The 13,546-nt window shown below is 40.9% G+C and overlaps 1 protein-coding gene across 2 annotated transcripts in view; it reads right to left on the bottom strand.

Annotated features, from left to right (window-relative positions):
• Positions 1–11,583: 11,583 nt before the first annotated feature.
• LOC104862948 (phosphatidylinositol-binding clathrin assembly protein) overlaps positions 11,584–13,546 on the bottom strand; it is a 31,845-nt gene continuing 29,882 nt past the window's right edge. For both annotated transcript variants that reach the window (XM_010625175.2, XM_010625176.2), the window contains 3 exons: positions 13,082–13,189; positions 12,117–12,263; positions 11,584–11,703 (listed from right to left, as the gene is read on the bottom strand). In XM_010625175.2, coding sequence (XP_010623477.1) covers positions 12,126–12,263; positions 13,082–13,189 — 246 coding nt within the window. In that variant the 3' untranslated portion in view covers positions 11,584–11,703; positions 12,117–12,125. The remainder of the gene's footprint in view (positions 11,704–12,116; positions 12,264–13,081; positions 13,190–13,546) is intronic.

Below are 13,546 nucleotides of genomic sequence, written 5' to 3'. Positions count from 1 at the left end.
AAAAAAGCCAGTACATCATAGAGACCCGAGTAATATTTACTTGTTTACTTTTTCTTCCTTTCTCTTCCTTCCTTTCTTGGCGGTACAAGGGATAAAGCCCAGGGTCTTCCCATTGAACTGCATTCCTAGCCCCTTTCGCATTTTATGTTTTGAGACAGGATCTTGCTAAATTGTCCAAGCTGGGCTCAAACTTGCAATCTTGCCTGAGGGTCTTAGAGTGCTAGGATGATAAGGAGCACCACATGCCTGGCCTTTGATCTCTTTTCTGACAGTTCATCACCTTGTTTGTCCCTGCTTTTGCTTTCACTGGAGCGTTTACCAGTACAGCAGTGCTTTAACCATGAATTTAAGGAGAAAGTCCATCTCCCTTCTCAGATGCAGTCACTTGTCTGTCTTCATAGATAACAACCAGGCATAGACAGGTACATGTCTCTATATATTAAAGAAGGCTATTGTCAGCTTTATGTGATAAATGAGGGAACTAAAGCTTAGTGAACTGGTACTCCCCCAAAACCCTACAGGCAGATGTTAATGAAGCTGGAATTTTAAACTAACCCTGGCTTCCTTGCTCTTTCTTTGGGAAATAAAGACCTGTCAGTCAGCTAACAGTTTTGTGAATATCATGTCTCTGTTCCTGCAGAAAAGTAGAAAGGAACCCTATTCACCATCACTGACCCCCACAACACCTTCCAAAAAGAAGAAAAATTATTTTTTAACATAGGTAAAGTTACTTCAGGAAAACAACCCCCCTCCCCCCACACACAGAAGAACATTTGGTTCCATTTCACAAACGCCTATCTGTATTAATAATTTAAAACAACCAAAGTCTTTACTTAAAACTCTAGAAAGCCTTTTCCCAAATCATCACTAAATCTGATTGGCAATTTTGTTCTTAGGGCCAGGCTTTTCTTTTTAGTTAAGTTCAGTGATGGTGAACTTTTTAGAGAAGAGCGCCCAAACTGCAACCCCAAACCCACTTATTTATCACAAAATGCCCACACTGCTATTAATCTTGAATACTGAGGTTTTAGGTTAGAGAAACACAACTGTTATCTGATGTGTGGCTGCTGGGGTGACTTGGCCTGAGTACCGACAGAGAGAAGAGCTCTGTGTGCCCACGTTAGCACGCGTGTCATAGGTTCATCGCTACTGGTTTAGAATAAAAAATTTAACAGCTTACTGCTTGTATTTTACTTCCTTACCAATATAGAGAAATGATTTCTATATTGCATTACTGAATGAATTTCCTTTCTAGGTTTATTTTAATTAGAAAGCTATAATGTCATTTCCCTTGAACTTCTATATTTCCTTCCTCATACGGCAATAGCTTTTCTAAGAATGCACTAAGCTTATAAAAATCTAAATGTGCTCATTTTCTTTTCTCCAGGGTGAAAAAAAGAACTTCATCCTGCCAGCTCCTGATCTAGTCACTACCTAAAATTCATCTTTAGATTGCTTTAGTATAGACTTTTTAAACTGGCTTTTAAAAAATTGTAGTGCTTCATAGTGGACAGTTTAAAACAGAAAAGTTAAAGAAAACACACTTAAATCAGGAAACAACTATTAAAATAAATACAAGCAAATACTAACAGAATGCTTTTCTTGATAGTTCCCAAGCACTTGTATCTTTAGACTACCTATAGTTGCTATTCATAACGTGAATGTTCTGACTTGAATGCTGGTTGATATTTTCATTTAGGTTAAGTGATACATTTTGAGACAAAGATTTCTATCTTGACATTTAATCATTCATCAATAATATGAGTGACTTCTTTGCTGAACTTGATAACGGTTTTCAAATACCAGAAAGTAATGCCTCATTTTTTGTGCTATTCACAATGAAATAGCTACATACATGACCCCTTTTATGTGTGTGTGTGTGTGTGTGTGTGTATTTTTTGTCTTTTTTTTTATTTTTTTTTTGGTACCGGGGATCGAACTGGGGTCCTTGTGCTTTCAAGGCAGGCGGCAGCACCACTGAGCTAAATCCCTGGCCCCATGACCCCCTTTTAAACTGAATCTACACTTAATAACATTTTCTCCATCTCTTTCTTAAAGTCTAGAGTGACAAGCCATAAATCAAGTCCTAGTTTGGCCAAATACAGTGCTATGCATCTATAGTCCCAGTTACTCCAGAGGCTGAGGTAGGAGGATTGCTTGAATGCAGGAGTTCAAGGCCAACCTTAACAATACAGCAAAATCTCATCCCAAAACCAAACAAAACAAACTCTAGTTTGTACCATTTGCCAATTTTTGTTGGCAGTTTTAGGTGAACCCTTCTACCAAGCTGATTTCAAGTCACATGCAGTTGGGAAGACATTCCCAGTAGTAAACCATTACAGAGTTCAATATACTACATAAACTCAAAAGCATGTGGAACACTACAATGTAAAATAATAATAATTAGAACTGGAGACTGGATAAAGAAGATGTGGTTTTTCTATAAAGTGGAGTACTACTCGGACATAAAGAATGAGAAACTCGAAACATTTATAGCTAAATGGATGCACATTGAGGCTATACTCAAGTGAAATACATAGGACACACTTGAGTAAATACCCAATAGTTTCTCTTGTGTGAAAAACTAAAAGTGTCAATCAGGTTCAAATGGAATAATTGATAGTGTGAAAAGGGAAGAAAATGGCTAAACGGGAAGTGGGAAGGGGAGGGGAAAAGAAAAAATGTGAAGAAAAGAAAGATATAAAAAAGTCTTTGTAAATAAGGAAGGGTCAAGGGGGTGAAGGGAGCGCAGGAGTATGGGGAAAAAACAAGAACCAAGATACATCATGTAAAGGTACAAGATCCCAACGATAAATGTATCTCTATTGTTTGTTTTAAATGTACCAATAAACTTAACAGGAAAAAATAATAATTAGAAAGTGATGAACTTTAGTATTACTTTTGTTTTTGAAAAAATAATCTTACTGTAAATTTTTATGATTTAATTTCGAATGTTGGCCGTATTTAACAACCATCTTGCAAAATTTCTGAAAATTTAATGATTGGTTCTCACAAGCTGGTACGAGCCAGATCCAGGGCACCCACTGGCTCACATTTTGGAAACCCAGAGTTGAATGATATCTGTGAGTAGTACCTGCAACGTCACAGTGCTGTGCTCTACAGAGAAGGAAGAAGAGGATGTGACAATCCGATTGGAATCTCCTGAAAGAAGTAGATGATGTCATTAGCATTTTCCAGACCTCAAAGGACGGAGAGTTGATTTACACTTGTACCACCCGAAAACCCCAGTAACAACTCTGACTTCATCTCTGCCCGGCACCTTTGGTGTGGGTAACTCATCCTTGTCACACTCTCTGGGGCCTCAGCAACCACTTTTAAGAGCTACAAAACCCAAGGCTAAAAGAATGTGCTTCCTGTTCCCTTGTCCTGCCCACTGGGAGCATCTTCCCTGTAGAGTACACAATTGTGATCGTGTCCCTTAATACATACAAGCCTACCCAGCCTCTTGGACCTGTTTGCTGGGAGGTCAAGATTCACGCATCTTCTATTTCCAGACATCCACAGGCTTCCATCATCACTGCTTGTCCCATTGTATCTTTAGCACTTTTGCTCTGTTTATATGAGAGGATAACATAAGATTTTCCAGAAGGTTTCATGTGGAAATGCATATTCTTTCTTCCCAGGATTGAACTTATTTATCCAAGGTGATGTGTAGTAGTCCCTTGTTCCAGGGAACTACCCTTGTACCATCTCCATCCCACCACCTCAGTGCCTCCCGGGATTCCAGCCCTGGGAACTGTCAGTCATTAGTCTGCTTTATCTCCACGACTCATTCCCAGGTTTGTCGGTATAGTGGACTTGATAAGTTGGAGTGAGTGTAGCTCTGACATTAACAAGTTGTACCTCATTATATGAGTGTCTTCACCTACCTAGATCAGTGTCCTCACATGTGAAATAAGGTTGGAACTAGGGGTCTTCAGTGCATTCCACGGTTGTCATGGATCCTTCTGTAATTATGCCATTCTCAATTTAGAAAACCTAATCTTGACCCCTGAGGGCTTTCATGTCCACCCAAGCTCTACCTTTCCCATCAAACAGTAAAACGCGTGGGTGTTCCTGAATTTCCTTTAGGCCTGATTCCTCAATCTCCTCTATGTAGACCTTTTATATAAGCCCTGGTAAATTTATGGTACTCTGCTGCATCAGCCCTAGCAAACTAATACAGTATAGGGGACACCTGGCACAGACCTCATCTAGCATTCAGTGAGAATTCTCTTCTAGAGTCTACATAGGCTCAAGAAAATCTCCCCAGCTATTGTGCAATCAGGAAAAGGCAGTTCTTCCATGCAAGGTTTTAGGTCATTTGGGGGCATGTCCTTGAAGAGCTTGCCGGACACATCTCTTCCTATTCTCACTTTTGCTTCCCAGCTATGAGGCAAGCGGCTTTGTAACACCTCATATTCCTCACCACGATGTGCTGCGTTCACCACAGGCCCAGAAGCACAGGGACCAACCTACTCTGGACTAAAGCTTCTAAAACTGTGAGCCTAAATAACCCCTTTAAAACTAATGTTACTATCTCCAGTAATTCTTTTCAGAACAGAAATCAGACTAACACACTTATCAAAGTTGTGAAGGAGTGAGGACAAATATATTGAAATGGAAAGGAATAAAGGACAAAGCAGAAACTGACAGTCTCAAAGCTGGACTGAGACTGACAGTGTCAAGGCTGATGGTCTCAAGGCTTGCTCCTCCTGTCTCAGGGCTTGTCTCTCCTGCTAAACTCACAAGGGTCAGTGTTCCCAAAAGATGACCTGCTGAAACAGCTGCCCACCTCCCTATCGCCCTGTGTCTTAAAGATAAAGTAGGAGAAAAGATTATTTAAAAAAGCAACATTACCTCCACCTCCCTACCCTTTGCTAAGTGCTGCTTCTGTAAAATTCTGCTTGCTCCCCATCCAGGGTAAAACACAGATAAATATGAGAAGAAACCTAGAAATGGGGCTCAGACTCTGCAAGGGGACTTCCGCTGGGCCCACTAGCGATAATAAATGGGCCTTTTCCCTTCAATTCTCTAAGTGCCTCTCTCTGCCTTGGTCTCCCTGGCCTCTGAGTGCCACTTCCGTCTCTTTTAAGGGCCTTGCAGATTTCCCATGTGAGCACACTGTGTGGTTTCTTCCCATCATTAGGCCATTAGAGTTGTGGCTCATGTCCTGGACATTTCTGCTTTGAATTCCTCATGCTATACCACACCAAGCACAAGGCCAAGTATTTTACATGGGTAATTCCATTTAACCCAGTAATATGTGTCTGAAGTCTTATTATTATGAAGCCATATTATTTTACAACTGATAAACAGATGTAATGCTGTCAAAATAGCTGGCCTAAACTGGGTGTGGTAGCACATGCCTTTAATCTCAACACTCTGGGAGTCTGAGGCAGGCAGATAATAAACTCAACCCCACTCTGAGCAATTTGTCAAGGCTCTGTCTCAAAATAAAAAATAAAAAAGGGACTGGAGATGCAATATGAAGGCCAAAAACAAAATTGGCCTAAGATTCCATAGCTGATAAACAATCAAGCTAGAGCTGCTGCCCAGGTGTCTGTGACTACACAGGGAATTGGTTCCCTAGGATTCATTTCGCTGTGATCTACTATCCAGGCACTTAGAGACCACTGCAGCCATGGCCCGCGGGGGTTCAGCCACTGCTAGAGCTGGTGGCAGATTTTGACATCGCCTGTGTGATTACTGGTTGTGCAGACATGCAGAATGCAAGAGCTGTGGGTCATGGAGGCTTCCACCCAGATTTCAGAAGAAGGCCTGGAAGGCCAGGCAAAAAGCCCCTGAAAAGTAGGTATGTAAAGCTGAGGAAATGAAGCCCAAGGTACAGTGGAGACACCAGGAAGGCTGAGATGCCAAGAATATGGAACATCTACCAAGGGCAGCTGCAGGCAGCAAGTGTAGGAGCCAGTCCAAGAGAGAGGCCATGTGGACTACAATTGGCAAGGCCATGGAGGTGGGGCTTTCCAAGCCCTTTGTAACTGAGATTTTACCACCATATACCATGGATGCTAGATATGGAGCTACAGAACATGTTTGCCTGCCGTGTTTCAGTATCACTTTGGTCCAATTCTTTTCTACCCTTCTATTCCTCTCTTTTGGAATGGCAATTGCTACATTGTGCCAATGTACCTTGGAATGTGTATTTTGGTTTTGTTTTCTATAGGGGCTCACAGATAACAGCTTCCCTTGAGTCTCAGGGGAGAATCTGGAGACCTTTGAGCAGTGTTGGTACTACTGAGACTCTGTGGTGGCCCTTAGTGTGTTTTTGGTTGCACTTGGGATAATTATATTATGCTAGGCAGGATTGTGATGTGTTTATTTGGAGGTTAAGTATGATTTAAGGAGATGTGGCAAGTTGACAAAGGGTAGAATGCGACAGGCATGTGGATTATCAATTTCTTGGCTTTAGAACCACCCAAGGCTTTGGTAAAATACACCATAGGCATATCTAGGTGAGTCGTGGAGGTGTGTCTGAGTATTATATCTGGTTCCTGGTCCCTTTCTCTAGGCCAGTGGTGGCAAAACTTTAAGAGAAGAAGTGCTCAAACTGCAACCCAAAACACCAGCACTGCAATTAAACCTGAAGGTTTAGGTTTTAGTTTAGAAAAAATAACGCATACACTTGGCTCACACGTTGACAGAGAGGGCTCTGCATGCCTACGCGGCACACGTGCTATAGCTTCATTACCACTGCCCTAGCATAATGTTCTCCTGCTCTGCTTCCTAGCCACGATGAACTAAGTGTCTTTGCTCTGCTATACCCTTCCACCTCAGAGCCAGCTTACCATAGACTGAATCCCCTAAAACTGTGAGCCAAATAAACCTCTTCTCCTTTAAATTGCAGGTGTCAGGTGTTTTTTCCAGCATTAGGAAAGCTGACCAATACAGGGGTTTAAGGCTTCAACATATGAATGTGGGGGGGATAATTCATTGCATAGCATTTCAACTCCCCCACCAAATGTTTACCCATTCTCATATCCAGTCAATCATTAGGTCTCGTACTTGAAGCGCCTCTATATGTCTCTTCTCAACCACATCTCCTCAATCTAATTGTCAAATAGATCTTCCCTCTTCTTGCCCATTCCCTCAGGTTATTCCATGATGGTGTGTTACAATCACAAAAAGAACAATCACTCTAACACACACCTCTTATCATATTACTTCTCTAATAAAAGTTTTTCCTGCAGGACCAGACACCTTAACACACTAACCTGTGGCACCTTTCACTTTCATCTCCCGCAGACTTCCACAGTTCAGATCCACAGAACTATCACAAGTTCGGGAATGCATGAAATCTTTCCCCACCAAAGCTTTTGCTTATGTTGTACCTTCTGTTGCGAAAGTCCTCGTTTTTGGCCTTTTCATACTTCATGGACCCAATCAAGGATCCTCTTGTTGTGCAGCCTTCTAAAACATCCCACTTAGGGCCAGGGATGCAGCTTAGCAGCGCCACACCTGTCTAGCAAGTGCAAAGTCCTGAGTTCAGTTCCCAGTACAAATAAATAAACAAACAAACAAACAAATAATCAAGTAAATAAATAAATAAATAAATAAATCCATGCCACCCAAAGCCAAATGTGTAGCTCCCTATTTATATTACTATTGTCACTGAGTCCGTCACTCATTGAGTTGTGTGGTAATAATACCTGGGGTATTTCTTAATCATCTCCCCAATGGATCAAAGTTGCTTTTGACTAGGGGCTGTTACGGTTTAGATCTAAAACACCCTCCAAAGCCTCACGTACTCACAAGATGATTGGCTCATGGGGCACTGGCTTCACTGACTGGTGAGCTCAGCAGCTGAGTGTGCTGTTGGAAGGTGGGGACTGGTCAGAAGAGGTAAATCCCTAGGGGTGTGCTCTGGAAGGGAGTAGGCTCTTGTTTTCATTCTATCTGCTTCCTGAGAGCCATGAAGCACACGGTTTTCCTTTTCCAGGTCTTTCCACTATGCTGTTTCTGCTTTGGATTTGGCTGATCATAAACTGAAAACATGAGCCTAAATAAACCTGTCTTCCTTTAAGTTGTGGGTGTTGAGTATTGTGTCTCAGCAAAGAAAAAGTGTCTAAAATGGGCATCCTTTTCTCTTTGTGTTCTCAGTGACTCATTAAACTTGGACTCTTAAAAAATGTTTATGGAATTAGTTGACAAATTGATGAGAACATAAAGATTTGGCTTCTTAGCAGATTCTGCCACTGAACCTATTTTAGAATCTAGGTGTCATGTTTGTTGCAAAGTATACAATCCTTTCTATAAGACCACCATAGGGACAGAGGAAAAATGAACTCCTGTGCCCTTGACCTGTTGCTCATTAAAAGCATGACTTGTATTTTCTGCTGAGGCAGTCAATGAGTTGAATGCAGATTTTGTTAAAACAACAACAGCAACAGCAACAGTGACTCTTCATTTAGGCCTACAGATACCCAGTGGGTAATTAAAAACAGAACAAAGTTTGACCTTCATTTTTGTATCTATGTCTTTCATTACCCTAAAAACTCTGGATCAGATTGCTGCTCTGCTCAGCATATAGGCATGCTAATTATTTAGGGAGTATCTGTCTACAAACTTGCAAAACAATGCTGATCTGTGTTATGCCTTGTATCTAGATGTCTCCAGAAAGCCTCATGCACTCAGAGGTGACACTTTTGAGAAGTGACTGGATCATGGGTGTGTGATACTGGATCATGGGTGTGTGACATTGGATTCACCCACTAATGGGTTTATAGCTGGGTGTAATGTTGGAAGGCGAAGCCTGGTGGGCATAGCCTGGAAGGGTATATATATTCCTCCTTCTCCCTTGATCCCTCCCTGATTCTTGCCTGCCATGCTACCAGCAAGCTTCCTCTGCCATGCTGCCCTGCCTTGGAGCCAGCTGGCTATGGACTGAAATGTCCACAAACTGTGAGCCAAAGAAAACCTTTCCTTCTTTAAATTGTGAATGTTGGGCATTGTGTCCCAGCAATGACACTAAGATAATTTGCCCTTAATTTCCATCTCATTTAATTTCTTCATTTCCACCCCCATTTCTATCTCATCCTCCTCCAAGACTGGGAATATCAAAATAAGAGATTTACAGTGACATCCTACTACAGTTGGCTATCCAAAGACTCCAGTCATTTCCCTGAATCTAGTCAGTCTCTGCACAACTGAGACTGCCATAGTCTATTGGCCATACCACCCTGAACATGCCCAATCTCGCCTGAGACTGCCGTAAGCAAAAACAATGGTCTCATAGAGGCTAGTCTTCCCCCTCGATCAATAAGGGCTTCTCAGAACCATCTTACAAAACTAAGACTGAGATAATGATCAACTGGACTCTAGCCCACCTCAGCCCCTCTATAAAAAGCTGGCCTTATTCCTTTGTTAAAGGGACAAGTCTAGTCTTCTCTATCAGACAGTTAAGTCCCTTTCAGTCCCTCAAGATGAAGTCACTTTCACATTCACTTACTTTCTAACTCCACCCAGTAAACCAGCCTATGTCTCTCACTGACAGGTCCTAAATGCTTTTTCTGCAACAATATGGTGGGTCAAGAACCTGTCCAGGACAATTTGGACAGGTTTGAGATCCCACCCACTTCCTCCACAGGGAGACTTCCTTTGACCCGATCCAACGACGATATTTTATTTCATGCATTCTATATGCCCATTACTATTGTTTATGTATTTATATATTCATCCGTGAACATATCTTTCTAATTTTTATATTTATCAATGTGTTATAGATAAAATTATATTACTTTGAAAGTACCAATTAAAATAAGAATTTTTTTAAAAATTCATATTTATGTGATATTGGTTGGCATTGAGGATTGGCAAACTTTTTGTGTAAAGGTCCAGATAGTAAATATTTTGGACATTATGCACAGTACAGTCATTTTTTCTTTTTCTTGGACTCACACTGTAGCCAAGGCTGGCCTTGAACTCACAGTGATCCTCCTGCCTCAGCCTCCTGCACATTTGGATTATAGGAATGCACCAGTAAAACTTAGAAGTTTTGACTATAAAACTTAAAAGTCTACCCAAAGTGAGAAGGCTAGGTATAGGGAGTGAGTCTGAAAGACTGATGAGACAGGGAGGTTAAAGAGAACTAGGCCAGGGAGATGATGCAAGACTGGAGACTAGAGGCGAGTGTTAGCATATGGTAGTGGGCAATGAACTCACCCTAACATTGAGATGCACCTGCCAGGATAAGTCCAGGTCAAGAAAGCAGGGTGTCCGTTTTGGGTCTTCTGATCACGCAAGAACCTGCAAAGGAAAAGAGTAGGGTGCTCCAGAGAGAGGGGATAAAGAGGTAGGACGAAGGACAGTCAGACTTTGAACAGCCCAGTTCAAGAAAGCATGTGTTTGTGGGAAATGGGCCCTCTGAGCACCCTTAGGGAAGGGGTTGGAAGACTGGAGGAAGGTTAGGTGAGTTAGGGTGGGGGGGGGCTGAAGAACTAAAGGGAAGGGCTGTTTTAAATGTAGTGGGGGGTTTTGTTTGTTTTGGTGCCCGGGATGAAACCCAGGGCTTTGCACATGCTAGGTAGGCCTTCTACCACTGAACTGCAACCCCAGCCCCTGAATTTAGTTTTAAATTAAGATAAACACCTACTCTGTGCTGCAGCCATTGCACTATTAGGATTTACCCAAGAAATATATCCATGTTTGCTCACAGAAAGACATGTATAAAAACGTTTATAACTGCTTGTATATGTATATCAATTTAGTTCAGTTTAAAAATGAGTGTGTAATATATTTTCAGTTAAATGACAAATTTATTACCAGCATAACTACATTAGATGAACTTATAAAAGGTGTACTTCAAGTTGGGGATATCGCTCAGTGGTAGAGCACTTGCCTAGCATGCATGAGACCCTGGGTTCCAGCAATTAACCAATCAATGCGGCATTTCAAGGAAGAGGAAAAATAATCATAATGAGACAAGAAACTGTGAACAAAGAATTTGTAAAAAAACAGTTGCTAAATCTAAATTTTATAAAAACTGCCACTCTAAATATTAATACTTTTAATTTTAATTTGCAAAAGCCAAAAAAACAGGGGACAGAGCTACCATAATATGAACAACTCTAATATGTAAGTAAGGAGGGTACCTGGAGTTAAAGTGGCAAAGCTCCTTGTGTTATTTGGAAGGGAAGTTAAAATATTAACTTTAGAGTTTGATAATTGTGCAGGATAAAATTTCAAGGATAACTTTTTTAAAGTATTCTAATAAAATTTACAGTAATCTCTGTATAATTTAATTCAGGGTATGCTGCATAGGAATCTAATACCCCTAAGGAAAAATAATCCAGGGTTAACTACTAAAGCAAGAAAAGTAAGATGAGCATTGTGATGCATGCCTGTAATCCCAGCACTCTGGGAGACCGAGAAAGGAAGATCCCACAGTCCAGTGTAGCCTGGGCAATTTAGTGACACAGTGAGACACCACCTCAAAATAAAAAATAAAAATAGTCTGGAGTAGAGCTCAGTGTGAAGGTCCCGATGCTACAATCAATCAGTCAATCAAAATAGAGTACACTGGCTCCAAAATATTGAAGACTCTGAGGAATATTTAATGTTCAAGTGAATGTTTATTGTACTCATAAGATGCGGATGATTCAGTTCAGGCTGTTGAAAGATCACCATTTGTTTTCATCTCTGAATCTGAATCTTTTTGCCGTGGTACCTCTACATGGACTGCATCTGAGTGAAAAATAGATACATTTTTAATCATTTCTACATGTTTTTATGATTAGAAAATAAAGTATGGATGTTTTCATATAAAGCTCTGGTCAATGTATAATACTGGAAACTTTTTGAGACCACCTAAAACAGATACTCAGGAACCAGAGGAGCCAACACATCAGCTTCTGAAGGCTAAAGAAAAAAAAAATTAAAACAATATTCTGAGTCAATGGACACTGGTGTCATGATGGTTTCCTACAGGCTTCAGCTACACTCATCCACCTTAGCATCATCTGCTGTGTTTCTTTGTTCTACCTATTTTCTTTGCTTATAATGCCAGACTTCCATCTATACATTCACTTCCCATCATTCAGCACACAGTATCCTGGCTTTGTTTTCTACCTAGGTGTCCCTAAGCCTCTTGTACTCACAGGAGATCTTCAGATCATTGGATCACCCGGCTCACGACGACTTGTGGGTAGAATGTGGGCCTGGTCGGAAGAGGTGGGTCCATGGGCGTGACCTGCAGGGTGCATCTTCCTCCTGGCTTCTTCCTTCTTGCTGTTAGGAGGCGGGTCCTGTTTGGAAGAGATGAGAACCTGGGCAAGGTCTAGAAGGGTATATCTCCTTCCCGGCTCCTCCCTTCTTGCTCTGCTTCCTGGCCACTGTGCTGCTAGCAGCTTTTTCTCTGCCCCGTGCTGAGCTCTGTGCCTTGGAGTTAGCTGACTATGGACTGAACCCTCTAAAAACTGTGAGCTAAAATAAACTCTTCTTTTAAATCGTAGAAGCCAGGTATTGTGTTCCCGCGATCAAAAAGTGACTAAGACAACCCTGAAAACGTCCATCCCTGAACCGTTCCCTCCTTCGAATTCTCATGGTGCTTAGTGCTTCTTCTTTTGTTTTTGGAGCATCTTAGTTTTTGTTTTTGTTTTTTTTTTATTCTGTTGACTATTTTTAAATGTTATCATTCAATTTAGGTATCTGTTTTCTGGTAAGTCATGCCTAAAATCACTAGACTGGACTGCTCAGCTCCAGCACTAATCACACTTGAGTTTGATGAATGAATGAATAAATAAATAAACAGATAAATGGATTGTTGAATAGATATAAGAACCCAGTTGAGCTTTATTCAAATCACCCATTTGGTTAGTGAGCAAATGGCATTTTTTTTTTTTTTGTAACAGGGGTCAAACTCAGGACTTTGTGCTTGCCAAACAGGTGCGGCATCACTGAGATACATCCCTGGTACTCAGCTGAGCTTTAAAAATAGAAGTTTATAGAGATCTGCACCAGGTCTACACAGTTCTGTATCTTTTATGATGCTGAACATGTTAGAATTAGTTTTTCTTATATAAGAGAATGACACTACACAAAAACAATACAAGCTTAAGTATACCTTATGTCCTGGGGTTTGAATGGAAAGATTGGTGGTCTTTATGCACTGATGAGTATAAATTGTGGATTGAGATGCCATTAGGGAAGGAGAATCCATTGGAGTTGGAACCTGTGAATTGGAATGGAAAAGAAATAAATGAAAACTTAGCTTTTAATTGCTCTCCTAATATAATAGCACCAAGAGGACAAGTAAATGTGAAATTCAATGAATATCATCTGTAAGGAATGCTAAATGCCAAATACACAGAAAAAGAGTGCAATAGATCTGTGAAGGAGCTGATAGTGATAAAATATAGGGAAGCAGACCTAAAGAATCATTCTTGTAAATAATGGAAAGGAAGGCCTACAAAGAATTCCTTACAAGAAACAGATCTCTGCCATCTCAAGGCCAATAATCTTCATGAGAAAGAGATGGGAAACCTGCAAGTGGACACAGATTATATTAAGTATATGCTGGTATATATAT

Source organism: Fukomys damarensis, unplaced genomic scaffold, assembly GCF_012274545.1.
Source record: "Fukomys damarensis isolate Sample0158 unplaced genomic scaffold, DMR_v1.0_HiC HiC_scaffold_39, whole genome shotgun sequence".
NCBI lineage: Eukaryota > Metazoa > Chordata > Mammalia > Rodentia > Bathyergidae > Fukomys > Fukomys damarensis.
The sequence above is the reverse complement of the archived record's forward strand: the minus strand, read 5'-3'. Positions and strand labels throughout refer to the sequence as shown.